Genomic DNA, 16,799 nt, shown 5'->3' with positions numbered 1-16,799 from the left:
TGGCTAGCATAATAGCCATTAAAATAGCTATTAAAACACCTGGACATTCATCGTGGATCATCAAAATACCTGTTACATGTACCTCTTACCATTACACAATAACAATAAGACACTTTATTAACTTTATTAATTAATCAATTAAAATTCTGAGATGGTCTTGATCCATGATAATAAGCCTGCATTTAACCTACGGCACTGTTTAATTACGTCAAAATGCGCTTGAATTAATATCTCGCACTCACGAGATAAAAAAAAAAAACGTCCATGTCACCTCCAGGGCTCCGTAAGAAACAATAAATAGTTCTCAGTTTGTATTTTTACGAAAACTAAAAAGTTTGAATTGCTTTTCTCCAAAACTACATATTGGTCCTTTAATAACTTTAAGGACAATAAGTTGATAAACACTGACATTTCTAACGTGGTGGCAGGATGTAACAGTACATTTTGATCCTATCCTACAAGAAAAAAGGAAAAAAAAATAAGCTGTTGATCAGCTCGCAGCGTGGGGTCTATAGTGATTCACGTGATTCGTGAGTAAAAAGCTCCACCTTTGGGATAAACCCGGAGGCGGCATCTGTGCGCTGCTGCCTGCTGCCTGCTGCCGGGACACACAGGACGGGCTGCAGGAGTGAGCAGACCCGCTGCTGCTGCTGCTGCTGCTGGTGCCGCCGGCTTTTGTCTTCGTCTCTCCTTTTTGTTTTGTTTTTTGGACTATGATTTTCATCCTCCAGCGCCCAGAGGTGAATGCGGGGCTTCTTCCGGACAGACACACCAACGAACAGGCACTTTGCGCGGCGCGTTCGCCGTCGCTGTCCTCCGTGATGAGACTCGGGTGAGGTTGGAGAGGACAGGATGCCCGCCAGCGGCGCAGACTCCCTGAAGCCCAGCGCCTTCATCCCGGTGTGCACGGCCGCCTGCCTCCTGGTCGGCTCGACCTCCCTCTTCTTCGTCTTCACGTAAGTGCGAGCCTGCAAATGAAAAAAAAGAGAGAGAAAGTTGGTGACATGCACTGTTGCTCCACAGACTATTCATCCATCCGTCCGTCCAAACATCCTTCATCCATCCATCAGGTATTATTTTCATCATTGTGTCTTTTTTTTTTCACGAGGAATTTAATTTTGAGACTGTAAAATGTTAAAATCTTGGCTTTTATTTTCATCTGTTTGATGTCATTAAGATGAATAATCACAATTTGTATTTTTTATTTCATTTTGAATATCTAAAAAGTCGCTGAAATCTATTTAAATTTAAAAGCACACCATGTCTTTCTCCTCTTCTTCATCTTCTTCTTCTTCTTCTCCTCCACTTTCTGGCTAACATCTGACCTGGTTGGCTCACAGTGTGGGCTGGTCTGGGTGCCTGCCCAGTGCACCCTGAGGACTCAGAGTAAGCACACTTTGGGAGATAAGCCACCCACTGTCAAACGTGTATGAGCGAGTCATTATGACCCACATGTGTCATAAATTTAGCAGCAGGAAGTCAAATGCACACCCCGCAGAAGCTGTTTTTTTTTTGTTTTTTTTCCCTGAACCTCACGCTGTGGTTTGTATCAAGATCAGACAACCTGATTGAAAGTTTTAAAGCAAAAAAAAAATTGATGAAAGTGTTGAAAAGATAGTTAATTTTAGCCTCGTGCTTTTGACCTACTTGTGAGGGAAGGCAGAAGTAGTGGGAGGTTGTGGAAAGACTCAATTCAAGCCAATGCTGGCACGCAGGAAAGAAAATGAAATATTATATCACATAATACCCGGGAATCCAACTTAAACAATGGTTATACGTTAAGCAGGTTTATCTATATGCATCAAAGCCTTTTTTGTTTTTTTTGGCATTAAGAACCAGAAAGGAAACAAAACAAGCGGACCGATGTCTGATGATAAAGAAACTGAAGGCTGCCACCTCATCAGCTCTGTGCCAGTCGGCTGACCCTTGACCTCCGTAGCCATATCTGTCCTAGTTTTCCCCTCCATGTTCCACCGTTTTCCACTGGAGTCTGACACCAGATTGGGAGTATGGGATTAGGATCCTGTCATGTGATCCCCCCATCTGGGAAAAATGTGGAGTGTGGGGATCTTTGAGATTTTCCGATCAGCAGATATTTTATTGGAACACATGTTTATTTGGTAAATTTACGATGTGGTAAATCTTTCTTTCACACACCACTCCATTACGTTTTCCTTATTTCCTTTACCTCTCAATATGGATTGATTGTTCCCAAATGCTGAATGCAGTTAGCTCTCCTTTTAGCTTATAGCTAACAGGAGAAAGTAATTTTTTTTCTTGGATATCCCTAAATAAGTGTTTTAAAGGTTTCATATTATGCTCATTTTCAGGTTGATCATTTTATTTTGGGTTACTACTAGAATAGGTTTACATGCTTTAGTATATTGTCCAGAGCTGCAGCACTGTATTCCCCCTCTGTCCGAAATGCTCTGTTTTGGCTCCCTTCTCTTTAAGGCCCTCCCCCTCATGAATACCTGACTGCTCTGATTGGTCAGCTCACACATGCCTGAGCTAGCACGGCTGAAAACAACAGAGCCAGTCTAGCTGCTGGGGAAAGTTTTGACTCCGCGACATAGTGTGATGTCACAAAGTCACGGAATTAAAGGCGAGACTTCTGTAGAGGCGTTTCAGGAGCAGTGTTTTCTGTGGGAGAGAGGAGTTTCTCGTAGTGTGGACTTTGAACTTGTTAATTTTCAACACCTTTTACATGAACAGGAAAGAAAAAAAAAAAAAAGCATAATATGTCTCCTTTAAATGAAATTGTCTTGTATTAATGATTATACAATGACTTGCGAGAGGTAGTGCCAAAACTTTTAATGAGATTCAGATCAAACCTTTTCCAGTGGCACTTCTGTTTGTGCTGAGTCAAACCGAGCCCTACCTAATGGTTTGCCTGCACAGATGTGGATGTGTTGGACATTATATCATATTTTTTGATGCAAACTTCTTAAATGGGTTTGAAATTTGGCGCCATTTCAAACTATTTGGACCACTCTCGACGCTTTAATATGAAAATATGTCTCACTCAACCTCACACATCATCTTTGACAGCTGTCTAATTGCCGAAGTCAAGAGACATTTTGGACGTAGGGACAGACTGGAAACCCTGATGAACTCCATCTACACTCTGTGAGAGGAAAAGAAAAAAAAATCAATGTCTTGCTGACGTGATAGATTGAAAAGAGACTGCTTAATTGGGACTGCATTGCTAAACCAGCAAAAACCAGGACACTGCGAATGACTGAACAAAGAAGTGATGAATCTGCTTCTTATGGGACGAGGGTTGCGTTGGAGCTGGAGTGACCTTAAAACCTAAAAAATTTTTTTGATTAACAGAGCCGGGCGGAATAGAGCTTAAAAATGTTCCGACCTCGTGACTGCTGTGTGTCAGCCTTTAAAGACGGCACTCGACATACTCACTGTGTGGCCAAAAAGCTGCATTTGTGTCTTGAATACACTTTTAAGCTTTTTGTTTTGCCCTTGTAATCTTAAAGACCGTCCCTTTTTCAGCATTCAGAAAGAAGATGGAAACATTCTGTTTCAGCGTCTTGTCGATTGCCAATTAAATAAAAAAAAAAAAGAATCAGTTTTCCGATATGAGCAATAGCTTCCTGTGAATCTGCCAAGCCAGACTCTGCAGCTGGAGCGACTCCCTTCCTCCAAAAGCAGAGATAGACAGGTGCTGCGCTCTGTTCGGTCCAGCCTTGGTAACATTGAGTCAGAGGGACATCACTTGTCATCTGCCATAACATCACCCTGACCTTTACCCTGGCTGCTGTGCATCATGGGAACATATGTGGATGCCTTTTGTCACTTATTGTACCGCCAAACTCTTTTAACCCCAATTCTAATTCTAAACCCTGCAGTCATGTTATATATAAAGTCTCAAACCCTTTCATGTGCTAATGCGCATGCAATTATCAGTGTGTGTGCATTAGCATGCTCCCATTTCTGTTTCCACTGTAGGTTTGGTGGAGCTGGAAAAAAAAAGACCTTTAAGACTGGGGAGGCTCTTTTGTCTTCCTTCGCCAGAGAAAAATTAATCAGTTGCTGGTTTCCTGCTTTTGTTCGTCTGACCGTGAACTTTTGTTTGGGTTAGCGCTTATGGTTTTGTGCATTGTTACAGTCGGCCAGGTCGCCTACGCCCAAACAAAGGCCACAGACATCAGAAAGACCAGGAGGAATGTCCCCTGTTAATTGAGTTATGTTTCACTCAGACTGGACTCAAAAAACCTTGTTTATCTTCTGAGCATGTTTTGAATACTGAAAAGGTCCCAGTCCAGTATGTAGGATTTATCAGGGTGTATTGGCAGAATGGGATAAAGATGATAATAGATAGGATTTTATTACCGTATAAACTAAGAAGAACTAAGAATCATTGTGCTTTCAGTATCTTTGAGAGAGCTTTTTATATATACAGAGGGAGCAGGTTGCGTTGTTTTGTTTTTTTAAGCTGTAAAAAAGCCTATTTTAACCCAAAACATGACTTTTTCTTCAACCTAAACAATCAGTTTTGTTACCCATGTTGACTCTTAAGAGTTCCCAGTTGAATTTTTGCGCTTAATCCATTCATCCAGCACAATCTCTTCTCTTAACCTGGCCTATTGTTAATGCTAGCTCTTAACTAGCGTAGGTCAACAAGGACTTGCAAGTCATAACTAGGTGGAACTAGTCCACTATGTTGCACAGCCATCTTTCTACAGCACCCCAGATTGGACTGACTCTAGGGAGGGCTATTTAGTCAGCCACGATCTTCAACCTAACAGCTAGATGCCACTAAATTATTCTAGCTAGACCTTTAAAGCAAGACTATGTAGGTTTTGCTGAAAGGCAGCCAATAAATGGTAATTACAAAGCTAAATTCTCATATGTACGCAGTGTATGCACAGGTTGGAGAAGACTCATTAAAGTCAGCAAACTGACTCAGTAATGCTTATCAGTCCAAAGTAACATTAGCTTGCATTAACGTCCATTAGCTACTGGTCATACCAGGCTAAGTAAGGCTAGTTACACTGCATTACTGTAGCTGTCCAACATTGGCTAACATTAGCTCACATTAACCTCCATTAGCTACTGGTCATACCAGGCTAAGTAAGGCTACTTACCCTGCTGTATCTTCTAAATTTGGCTAGCATTAGCAAACATAAACCTCCATTAGCCAGACTATACTGGTCATACCAGGCTAAGTGAGGCTATTAACACTGCATTACTGTATCTCCTAAGGTTAGCTAACATTAACTAACATTAACCTCCATCAGCTACTGGTCATACCAGGCTAAGCATGATTTGAGCAATGATGCATATTAGTTTTTCAATTCAACTTATATGTAAAAAAAAAAAAAAAAAAAGGATGTCTTTATTTTTTAAATATACATATACTGTTTATTCCTGATTACACATATGTACACAACCACAATCCTCAGTCAGTTTCACCTTTATTGGATGGTGCACTGGGAGAACTGGAATGATGAAATGTGGACAACACGAGTCACAGACAACATGGAAGCCATGACAGTGTGAGTCCAGACTGTATGGAGATTTATTGTCCGGTCTGCAGGAATCGCTCCCAGGGGTTTTTCTACACTGACGCTGGTGTCCGGAACACTCTGACAGATGACATGACAGTGAAGTCATCCACGTCGCCTTGACAGTATATCACAGAAGGAGCCCTGGCTGCCAGCACCAGTGAACTTGCCGCTTGACCAACTGTGCGGCGTCTGCTGTGCCACTGACCCACTGCGGGGATGAGGGCAGTGTGCAGATTGGAGAGCAGCTTACTGTTTCTGTGTGATTTAATACAGCTCTGCCCGGGCTGTTTCATTAGGTGGGGCTTGTCTTTGCCACGCTGCGGTGTAATGAACTGTCTCTCCCTGCGGTCCAGATGGTCTCAGAGCGATGATGGGAGGCTTGGCCGTCCATGCAGAGGCGTCCACGCTGTAATCTCGTCCGCGAGAAATCAGCCAGATGAACCCGCCTCACCTTCATCTGCAGCGCCGTAACTGATGTGGAACAGGCTGTGATGGTCATATTAAGACAATTTGATGAACGGAATCAAATAATCTATCAATCTATCAGTCAATCTATCAGTCAATCTATCAGTCAATCTATCTATCTATCTATTTATCTATCTATCTGTCTGTCTGTCTGTCTGAAGAGAAAAAAGAGGCATGACATTTTTATTTCATACACTTAGTTTTCCTTAAACTGCGACCTATAATGAATAATGAAAAAAAAATCAATCACATCCTAGCCGTCACATTGTTGTAACTAACAAGCTCGAGTTACACAGCTTAATGTGACTGATCAGCGATGACGGTTTAAGCACATGTCGAACATGACTGTATTTACCGAGGAGAACTTGGATGCACATCCTGAACAGCAGCTCTGGAGGGTGGTGGTGGTGGTGGTGTGTGTGTGGGGGGGTCACATTATGCTCTTTAATCTTTTTGGTCACATATTCACTGCTTCTCATCATTTCATTCGGCTTAACGTGTTGAAATCCACAAAGAAACTCTTGTGCTGTTCCCATTTTTCCTCTGTTGTGAGAGGGAGTCTCCTGCAGGCGCCGACACCCACCCCCCACAAACACACACAGTTTTGGAGTTATTGCATGGTATATATGGTGAACAGTGTGATATATGGTGAGCTGTGACGGCATGCTCTGTTTTTTTTTTTTTTAATCTTATGTGATGAATACACAATGCACTGGACTGGCAGAAATGGTCTGTAATCCAGAGTTCATAATCCAGGGATTACTGTGTTTGCAGCTGGCATGGCATCAGCAGGCAGCTCCTCTCGGGGGTTGGGGAGACCCCTCCCCCATAGCCTAACACCAGCCGAGGGGAGGCTGGGGGGGGGAGAGTTTGGAGATTGGAGATGCGCTGGGATGAAAAGCATAATTGAGACGGATGACTCCTAATTTTTTTTTTTGTCAGTGTTTTCACTTTCACAAGTGCTGTTTGTGCGAAACCACTCGCGTGTGTTCACAGTTTTCTTGTAACCAGCTTGATACTTTTATCTGCTCCCGGCACTGGTTATACTGGTGACACACTTTCCGTCAGACGGTCCTACGTGGTATGGATTATTGTTTTTCTCTACGTGCACCGATGCCGTGCAAAACTGTCAACTGTTCAAAAAGAAAAATTCCCATGCGGCGTATTTTATATGTAGGTTAAACGTGACGTTCAATCAAACACTGTTAATATAATCCAGTGAATCTTTTCCTCTCTGTCTACCACTGTAACCTGATTACACTGCCCCTCCCTCTAATCTCACACAGTAGACATATAATCATACTCCCATTCTGTATAACTCTGCACGTACACACACACACACACACACACTTAATGGTTCTCTAAGATTTTAGCACACGTACACACAGAGTGAAGTTATACTGGTTAAAATGTATAGGACAGGACTTTCAGCTCGGGTTAGCTGAGATAGAAATATGAGTTTGACATTAATTTAACAGTGTAGATGCACTTGCAATACTTGCTTTTTACAGTAATCGTTGTGCACCATGAACACTATATGCTGCAGCAGAAATTTATTTTCATTTTCGATTCATCAGCTTAGACAATGGTGACATCTTATGATATAATTTGTCTGGCCAACAGTCGAAAACCATAAAGATGTTTTTTTTTTCTTTTCCGAACACCGCAGTAATGTGACAGCCCGACACGTTAAGGTGGGATCCCTAGCCTGTAATCTTAAACCACCAGGTTTCAGCAGACTCTTTTTGAATTTTTGACAGAACTGAGGGTTTCTTCAAAGATTTTCTTTGAGCGGAATATGAAGTTGAAAACCAGTCATCCACGTTTTCAGTCGCTGAATAATTCCTTCATTCATGCATCAAGTAAAAACTCTGTATATTTGCTGCGTCAAGCTTCCAAAATATAAGGATTTACTTGTTTTGCAAGTTTCATATTCAGCGCAGCTTTTTTAAAAACGAGCAATTTGACATAACATCGGGATCAATGCACTTGTGAAGAGCCTCCTCCGCTCTTTTAAAAACTGAACGGCTAATTGAAAAGATATGAATCTGTGATGGAAACGATCCTTAGTCGCAGCATGTAACACAGATGCAGTAAGTGTCTTGCCTTCGCTGCAGGGTACCCCGTCATTTTAATCCCTTGTTGTGAGCACTGGTGAACAAACACTAATACATGCTTATCTTTTACTGTAAACAATTACTTTTTGGGATCCACTGCTCCCATCAGAATAAATGGGATGAGGATTATCCTTTAAAATCTTTGTTGTAGCCCTGATTTGTGTTATCCTTAACCTATGAGGGATGGATACTTGCCGGGGCTCCGAAACATGAATTCAACTACAACTTTTTTTTTCCTTCTCCTGTGTTTGTATATTCAGATGCCCGTGGCTGGCTGTGACTGTCTGCCCTGCTGTGCCACCATGTTGCGCCGTCCTCTTCCTTTTTGTGCTGGCCAACTTCACCATGGCAACCTTTATGGATGCTGGAGTGCTGCCCATTGGTTGGTAATCAAAGTGATGTTATAATGCTTTACACTAGGGAACTGGAAAATATGCATACATCTCAACAGTTTCGCGTATCGTTTTCCAGCAAACGAGGACGAGGACAAGGATGATGAGTTCCGTGCTCCGCTGTACAAGAACGTGGACGTGAAGGGCGTCCAAGTGCGGATGAAGTGGTGCGCGTCGTGTCACTTCTACAGACCTCCGCGCTGCTCGCACTGCAGCGTCTGCGATCACTGCGTGGAGGTTAGTGCGCGGGCAGATTTGAAGGCGGGATAAGGGACGGTGTCGGCATCGATGCCGTGGAGTAAACTAATGGGGTTGGAGCATTTCAATCTGGAAACTAAGTGGTAAGGGTTAGAAGATAGAAGGCATCGATGGACAGATCAGGGGGAGAGAAGTGAGTAGCGCTTATGAGCGAGTGTGGGGGGAGTCATTAAAGAGGGATTTCTGCAGAGTGAATGATGGACGGGGTGTGATGGAGGGAGGAAGAGATCTCATTAATCAGGTTAATCCTTTTCTCAGATCCCTTGTAGTCTCAGTAGAGATGCAATTTGAAAAAGGGTTCAGACCTCCTGTGTTAAACAAAGTGTGCTCAGAAACCACAGTGGATGTTCCACAGGTTTTTCTGTGAATGCTCGGTTTTCACAGCTGCAGATTATTCAATATACACTGTTTTTTTTCTGTTCATTTGATTTTTCTCCCCCCCAACGCTCTCCTCTCAGGACTTTGACCACCACTGCCCCTGGGTGAACAACTGCATCGGGCGGCGGAACTACCGCTACTTCTTCCTGTTCCTGTTGTCGCTGACATTCCACATGATCGGCGTCTTCACCTTTGGCCTCATATACGTCCTGCACCACATGGACGAACTGTGGAAGCTGCACTGCACCATCACGTATCTTTACGCAAACTCAGTGGGTGTCGATGCTGTCTGCTTATTGATCGGTGTAGATGGACAAACCTGATTCCAAAAAAGTTCAACTGAATGTGGCAGTTCACTTATTCTTTTGACGTATGCTCAACTGAAAACAGTACAAAAGGAACATATATATCATGATGCTTTCATCAACTTCAAGTATTCGGAATTTGATGCCAGAGGTCCATGGGTAAACAGGTTCAATAGTAGCAGGTGATAGTATTATCATTGGGTATGACAGAGGTATTTTCAAAAGGTTTGGTCATCAATAAACAAAGATGGGGCGATGTTTGCTGCTGTGAGACGCGGGATTGAATAAAGGATAAGACTACAGGGGCATCCCAACTTTTTTAGAGTTGAGGTTGTATATAAAATGTATAATTGAGACAAATATGAAACAGTATTCCTTAACAAATACATGCAGTTTGGTAGTGATCAGTATATCAGGGCTGTTTCTCATCCCGGTCCTGGGCCTCACAGGATTCCACCTGTACCTGGTGTCCAGAGGGCGCACCACCAATGAACAAGTCAGTTTATCTATCAGGAAAATGTCTCTATAACATGATTGATTTACATCTGAAATTAAAAAAAAATATATATACACATCTTCTACTCTCTCTTTGTGATCCCACAGGTAACCGGGAAGTTTCAAGGAGGTGTAAATCCTTTCACGCGTGGTTGTTGCAACAACCTGGAGTATCTGGTCTGCAGCCCCATCTCACCAGGGTAAGAGTCATTTTAATCTTTAGTTTTTCACTGACAGTATGAATTTTGGAACGAAGCTTCTGGGCCTGAAAATTGAACGTAATGAGGAAATGCTTTAAACCTGCATTCTTTCTAATGGCCAGCAAGGGGCTACTCCACTAAAGCCTGGTTGTATGTAAGCCTATGAGAAAATTACCCTAATTCTCACTTGATTTATTACCTCAGTAAACCTGCGTTACTGATGAGTTTGTGGTCTAAATTGGTCGTTTCAAGTCTTCTTCAGTGCAGCGTGAAGTTATTTAGTAAATTATGGTCACATTTAGAGTTAAATAGACGATAAAGCAGGGTACGCTGTAGGGCATGGCCACCTTGCTATGAAGACGATGGTTGACATCGTGGTGTTTCTCTTTCGCTGTTTATTTTCACGACGCATGCTGATAATTCACTGGCTGTCACCTTGTTTGTCATGCGGCACCAGGTACACAGCGAGGCCCTGCAAGAAATCAGTCATCCATATTCAGCCTCCGTTCCTGAGACCGGAGATTGACAGGCAGATGCCAGCGAAAGTCAGGGACAACGGGATACAGAGTCACGATCTCCAGAACAGAGTATGGGCGAACAGATCACACGCCAAAGTCAAACCACGCACGGTCAAATATTTTCCCGCATATCATCTAAGGATTGTTACCTCATTTGTCAGGGGAGCAGATCTCTCATGTTTTACTGTTTTCTTTTTCTCCTGCCAGCGAACCTCAGCCGGAGCTGTCGAGCTGTCGGACATCAAACAGGGGAAAACTCCTCCACCGCTGCCACCAAAACCAGACCACGGCCTGCTGAAAAGTCACGTCTCCGCCCTGGACGGTACCGTAGACTGACACATTTATACTTTCATTACCAGATACAGATACAAACTCATAAAGTCATAAAGTATTGAAAGGCAAATTAACTCAGTGTTGGTTTTTATAAAATCGTCAGCTTTATCCTTTCACTAACAAAGACCACACCAAAAGCTGTATGGAATGAAAACAGGAATTTATTACACGTAATGACACATGTTAGATGCTGGGAAGGAAAGGGTCGAGGGATGGAGGGATGAAGGGATGATGGGGTAGGGGTCGAGGGATGGGGGAAGGGGTCGAGGGTCGAGGGATGAGGGGGTTTAGGAAGGACGGGTGAGGGTTGACAGGAAGGGAAAGAAGCTGGTGGGATGAGAGGATGGAGGGGGAGGTTTGGCGAGAGGAACAGGAGGAACGGAGTGGGTGTGGAGACGCTGAGTGGGGGAGCCGCCTCCGATCTCTTCGTTAGCCCCCTGGTTCCTGTATGTGGATGAGAGAGAGAAAACACGAGGAAAGAAGGGGATTGGGAGGGAGGGATGTAGAGAATCAGTCAAAGAGGGAGTGAACGGATGGGGTGTGCTTAAATATATTTCAGGCGGAAATGAAATGAGTTCGAGGCGTGGTCTTTGTTCCCGAACCTAGTTATAAAACTTCATTTAAAGGGGCTCTGTGTCACAATTAGCAGTAATCAACACGTATAAATCAGTTTTTTTTTTGCCATACGTGACCGGATTGTAATGTGCCTTGAAAAATTAGGCCTTCCCCGTGTCTCTCGGTTGCCTCTACAAGCCAGTGGATTGATTTGTTGAAGTTATTTAACGCTGCTGGACTGTGGACTTCTTTGTGAAGGACTCTGGTCGGATTTTCAGAGACAGTCCAGAGGATGTGACTTTATGCACGTTCTCCAGTGTCTCGTCTCGGTACCTCTCTCCGCTCTGCTGGCAGAGAGCAACAGTGGCTTACGATGGTTTATAAAGCTAGTCGCTAACATATACAAACGGCTGAAGTTCCACAGAGTCCCTTTAAAACTTGCCACTGCTGAGCCCTGTCTGTGGATTTTTTCAGTGGGATTTCAGTACACTGTAATTAATCACGAAGCGTTTTATCATTCCAGAGATGGGACACCACACCAAATCCATCATCCCTGTATCCATTCCCACTGTGCCGCAGCTACGGCCGGTCCTGGAAGCCATATCCAGAGGATCGTCACCCATTCCTCCAGAGCAGGTGCTTCTCAGTCGGATGTTACTTTGCTGTTTTGTAGGTATCCTCAACGTCCAAGTCCTCGTCTGACACACTGCTTTTTTGCTCTGTCGTTTAGTTGCTGAGGACATCGGAGCAGCAAGGGAACAACAGAAGTCCTGACCGCCGCTCTGAGCCGAGAGGAAGCCCTGCGAGAGGCAGCCAACAGGCCGGCCTGCCTGTCCAGACCAACAGCACGTCCAGCTCGCTGCATCTCAACTCCCTGACGCTCAACTCCCGCTCTCTCACTCTCAAACACGGCAATCGCCACGGCAGCAAATACCACCTGCCTGCCATGCATGGTGACAGTTTGGGATCCAATCCTCCGCCGAGCATCATCAACTCTTCCAGCCTGCTGGCCAACCACGGCAGCAGCAGCAACCTCTCCTATGATAACCTCATTAACCCTGCAGATCCTCAGTACCTGGCTCAGAGAGGGGCTCCTCCAGTCGGCTACCACCCTCACTATATGTCTCTGGGCGCAGATGCGACTGTGCTGCAGCGGTCCTCTCCTCACGCCTACAGTCCCGTGTTTATGGGGGTTGCCAGACAGTCTCCTCAGCCTCGAGACTCCTCGCCGTTGCAGGGCCTCACCTCAAGGGATCCCTCACCTTCCCTCCAAGGTTTCATCCAAAGAGACCCTTCTCCGTCTTTTCAAGGGCTGATGGCAAGAGACCTCGCATCCCAAAGTGTGACATCACGAGACCTCACCCCTCCGGGCCTGGTGATGCGAGACATGACGTCTCAAAGTCTCCGAGACAGTCTCCGTGATCTGGGCCCGCAGGGCATGACACCTCCGAAGTCTGCCGCCGCGCGCTACGATAACTTCTCAAAAACCATCATGGCGTCTATCCACGAGAGACGGGAGATGGAGGAGAGGGAGAGGATGCTGCGCCTCCAGGCCAGATCCCAGGCGCTCTACGGCCCGGATGTGGGGATCTATGACATCCCCTGCAGGAGGAGCCTACCGCCAGAAAGCATCCGACAGCCGGGCTCCCGCGGACCGACTCCTCCGGCCTACGGCTCCAGGGAGTTTCTCATGAGCACAGGCATCCTCGGTTATGGCATGAGGACCTCGCCTCTCTCCAGCTCCTCCACGTCGTCGCTGACCCGAGGCCCGAAAACGTCCAGCTCCCCTCTGCAGAGCAGCAGCAGCAGCAGCCTCCAAAGCAAGGGCAGGTCTTCCTCTCCGGCTTACTGCACTACTGACAGACAGACTCAGCCCCTCCCTTCCTCTACATCCACTCTGCCCCGTTTAACGTCCTCCTCCACCTCCTCTGCCCCTTCGTACACCTCCTATGCCACGGCGAAACGATCCTCGCTGACATACTCCTCCGAGGGGAAGGACTCAGTCACCCTGGGAGCCCTGAAATGAAAAAAATGAAATAAAATTACTCTGTGTTTCTGATGGTGTGAATGAATCATCTATGCAGTGTTAGTCTCAGTCTTCACAGCTCTGAAAATACTTTGTAAATAAGAGGCCATTTGGGACTCTCCTGTGTGGGAGGGTGTGTGAGAAACAAACACACACTGAGAGATAAACTTAGAAAATATTTTTGCGAAGTAACGTAAGTTTTGACCAAAATGAAAAAAAAAGAAAAGGTGAATCTCAGGACAGCTGTGCCTCCTCTCATGAAACAGAGCGAGCTCTTCAAACTCAGTCAAAGCAGAAGGGCTTTGTGAAGAACACAGATTAACTTATTATCTGTTTGTATGTGTTTTGATATTGCTTTTGTGAAACAATGTAACACCACCTCATCTAATTTGTCTCCCGGTGCAGAACACCCGATTTAATAGAATTTTGTAGTTGTTTATATGAATAAAGTTATTTTGTAATTTTCATTTTCTGTTTTATTCTCTTTCAGGAACGGCTTTGTGTAGACCATATTCCCACAGCGCCCATATTCCTCTTACATCATACTCAGGGTGGGAAGCTCAGATTTGGATTTCCAGGTTTCAAGATATATAAACGTGGGAAGTCTGACAAATTGTAATTTCACCACTTTCTGATCGATCAGCAACTGAAATCACTACGTGTAGCGTAAATCCAGATAAGCACGGAGCCGTATTTCAAGGTAAAACCACATATTTGTTATCAAAAATTTGGTTTTACCTTGAATTACAGCCAGATGTCCCTGCAGATTTTCACTACCCATCATCATCTTTAATTTCTGGTCAACTGGCAAGTGCTAAATTGATAACAGTGTGTCCGAATCCCCTACCTGTATGCGACATGACACCTGGAACACAGCTGCTTGACATTATCCCAGGGAAAGGACCTGCCGTGTGGATATGGTCCGCGAGGGCACGTGCACAGGGCTACAGACATATAAAATGAAGTGATGTGAATGAGGCTTCACATATTTAAATCACCTGCGGTATCTAAGCAACAAGAGGAAAATTGCATTTCACTGTCTAAAGATATTATACTTGTGCTACATCCTTTTTTACCAAATCGCAAGACAATTCCAGCTTGTGTCTCACAACAGAGAACGTTATATGGAGATAGATGCATTTTTTCCCCATTAAAACTGCTTAGTTAATAAAGTTGTGTGGCAATCGTGATAGGACTGCTGGGAAAAATGAAATGATGGCACGCAATAATGAAAATATAACACTGTGGTGGGAAGAGTTACTGCCAGTTTCTCCACTTAGTTTGTGTATTGCACCCTCTAGTGAACGGTTTCAGGAGGTGATGTCAGTAGTCAGTCAGCTCCAGCAGATGATGCTGTTGTGTGTAAAAGAAATGGCAGACAGCAGCACGCTGTCGATGTAGAGCGTTACAAGTAATAGGAACGACCCAAGGAGGCTCTGTAGTGTTCACTTTATTCCAAAAGATCAATTTTACACAGCGGTTTGTTATCGCTACCGATTGTTCATCAAAGATAATAAAGAAAATCAAGAATAATTGAAAACCTCACAAGGCCGAAATCTTGTTTTGGCTATTTTCATTTAATCTTCAGAGATAAAGAGCGTTGTGTGAGGACGTTATTGAGATTCAGAGGTCAGATGAGAAATTCATCGACAAGCGCTGCCTCTTCTAACAGGACCAAAAAAAGTTCTTCTTGATGTCCTTGAGTCTCAAGACAGGCACGTAAGTCTTTCGGAGTCTTTGTGACAAGAATATTCCTAATAACATGGACTTTTATCACCCTGAGCCGTGATCGGCAATCCCGCCTTTTTTTTTGTTTTGTTTGGGCAATAAATGATGAGACTTGACACTTTGAGGTTGGCGCTTTTCATGTGAGTTACTGTTGCACTTGACCTCGCAGCGGGTGGATGTGCAGATATGACAACAAAGAGGCTTGAAAGCCTCGACTGATTTAAAACTGCCGGCGTGGATTTACAACGCAGCTGAATAACTGGCAGATCTCTCATGAGACAGCGGCAACAAAACACCTCGCTCTCATAGGCGAAGTTAAAGACCTGGCTACAAAAAAAAAGATGTGGGGTATAAAACAAAGAAGCCTCTCAGTAGGTGTGCCAGCAATAAGTCAAGTGTAAACAACTTTGTTTGGTAGTCATATTTCTTGCCAAAATTACGTACATGATCGCAAATTGGATTTCAGTCTTTTCGTGCGTGGTGGAAACGACAGGAAGGAGCTCAAAGTGGAAAGATGAGGACAATGTCAGGGCCTTGAAAGCTTCTCGAGAACCCGAGAGGGACGTGAACGAGCTGCAGTTTCTCAGTCATTGCTATCCTCTCATCGAGTATCAGCAACACAGAGCTAAACAAACTTTTTTTTAATATTATTCTATTATTTTTCAGATCTCTGTCCGCACTAAAAACAATGTCTTTCTTCTTCCTTTTTCCGGTTTACCAAAACCGTCTTCATAGCTGATAAATCCTCAAACACCGCCTTGGTGTACAAGGCTGTCCGTATCAAGCTACTTGAATTTAAGTTTGAGTATCCGTCTGTTTCAGCCCTCTGTCCACACTAAAACAGTGAATTCAGCTTTTCCAAAGTGGTTTCAAAAGTGGATAAAATCTTGGTGTTGTAACTGTGCTTTTTTCAAAATGATGACCTCAGCCAGCCCACTGATGTGTGGCTGTAAAGCATCTGTAAAGAGCTTTTCCGTCACCTCAAACCTTTTCCGTAATCGATCATTTTAAAAGTCGCTCTAGCCACAGACTCACTGCTGTTGTATTTATGGTAATTTGGGCTGCGTCTGTCCCACTTCTTACCAGATGTTAGCTGTGATGGACAGTTTTGTTGTTCTCAAACTGAAAAGAAGATGAGGAAGAAGAGATTTAGCTGTTTATTTATTGTGATCAGGACATTTTTTTATGGGCAGAGAGCTTTACAAAAAGGATCTGGATACACTCATGTAAGCACTTTAAAAAGTCGATGTCAGGGGCTTATACGATTTCAACCATAGGTGAAAAACATGCAAAGATAAGTAAGAAAGACAATTTTGAATGTCTGTGCCACTGAAATAGAAATGCCCTTAGTAGAGTGCATACCTCCGCCAAGGCCCAACAGTCCCTCTTAATTCAATAAAGCCTTATCCAATATCAAATAAAACATATTTTAATTTATTTGATTTATTTTAAACACCATCAAATCGTACGAACTCGAAGATATCATTTTTTCATCAGGATG

General features: G+C 44.0%; 1 protein-coding gene and 1 long non-coding RNA gene across 2 annotated transcripts; one reads left to right on the top strand and one right to left on the bottom strand.

Moving 5' to 3' along the window:
* The first annotated feature begins 596 nt into the window (after positions 1–596).
* Positions 597–14,037, top strand: zdhhc8a (zDHHC palmitoyltransferase 8a). Its single transcript, XM_030434785.1, has 10 exons — positions 597–956; positions 8,371–8,492; positions 8,582–8,739; positions 9,219–9,391; positions 9,837–9,939; positions 10,047–10,138; positions 10,596–10,725; positions 10,864–10,978; positions 12,068–12,180; positions 12,275–14,037. Exons 1-10 carry the CDS (start codon positions 853–855, stop codon positions 13,568–13,570), a joined length of 2,406 nt encoding a protein of 801 aa, XP_030290645.1. The 5' UTR covers positions 597–852; the 3' UTR covers positions 13,571–14,037.
* LOC115592231 (uncharacterized) lies at positions 703–1,373 on the bottom strand. Its single transcript, XR_003986088.1, has 2 exons — positions 1,260–1,373; positions 703–968 (listed from the first exon to the last, which is right to left on the bottom strand). It is a non-coding gene; the product is annotated as an uncharacterized LOC115592231 (long non-coding RNA).
* Positions 14,038–16,799: the final 2,762 nt, after the last annotated feature.

Source organism: Sparus aurata, chromosome 12, assembly GCF_900880675.1.
Source record: "Sparus aurata chromosome 12, fSpaAur1.1, whole genome shotgun sequence".
Lineage (NCBI taxonomy): Eukaryota > Metazoa > Chordata > Actinopteri > Spariformes > Sparidae > Sparus > Sparus aurata.
This window is presented reverse-complemented; position numbering and strand designations above follow the sequence as displayed.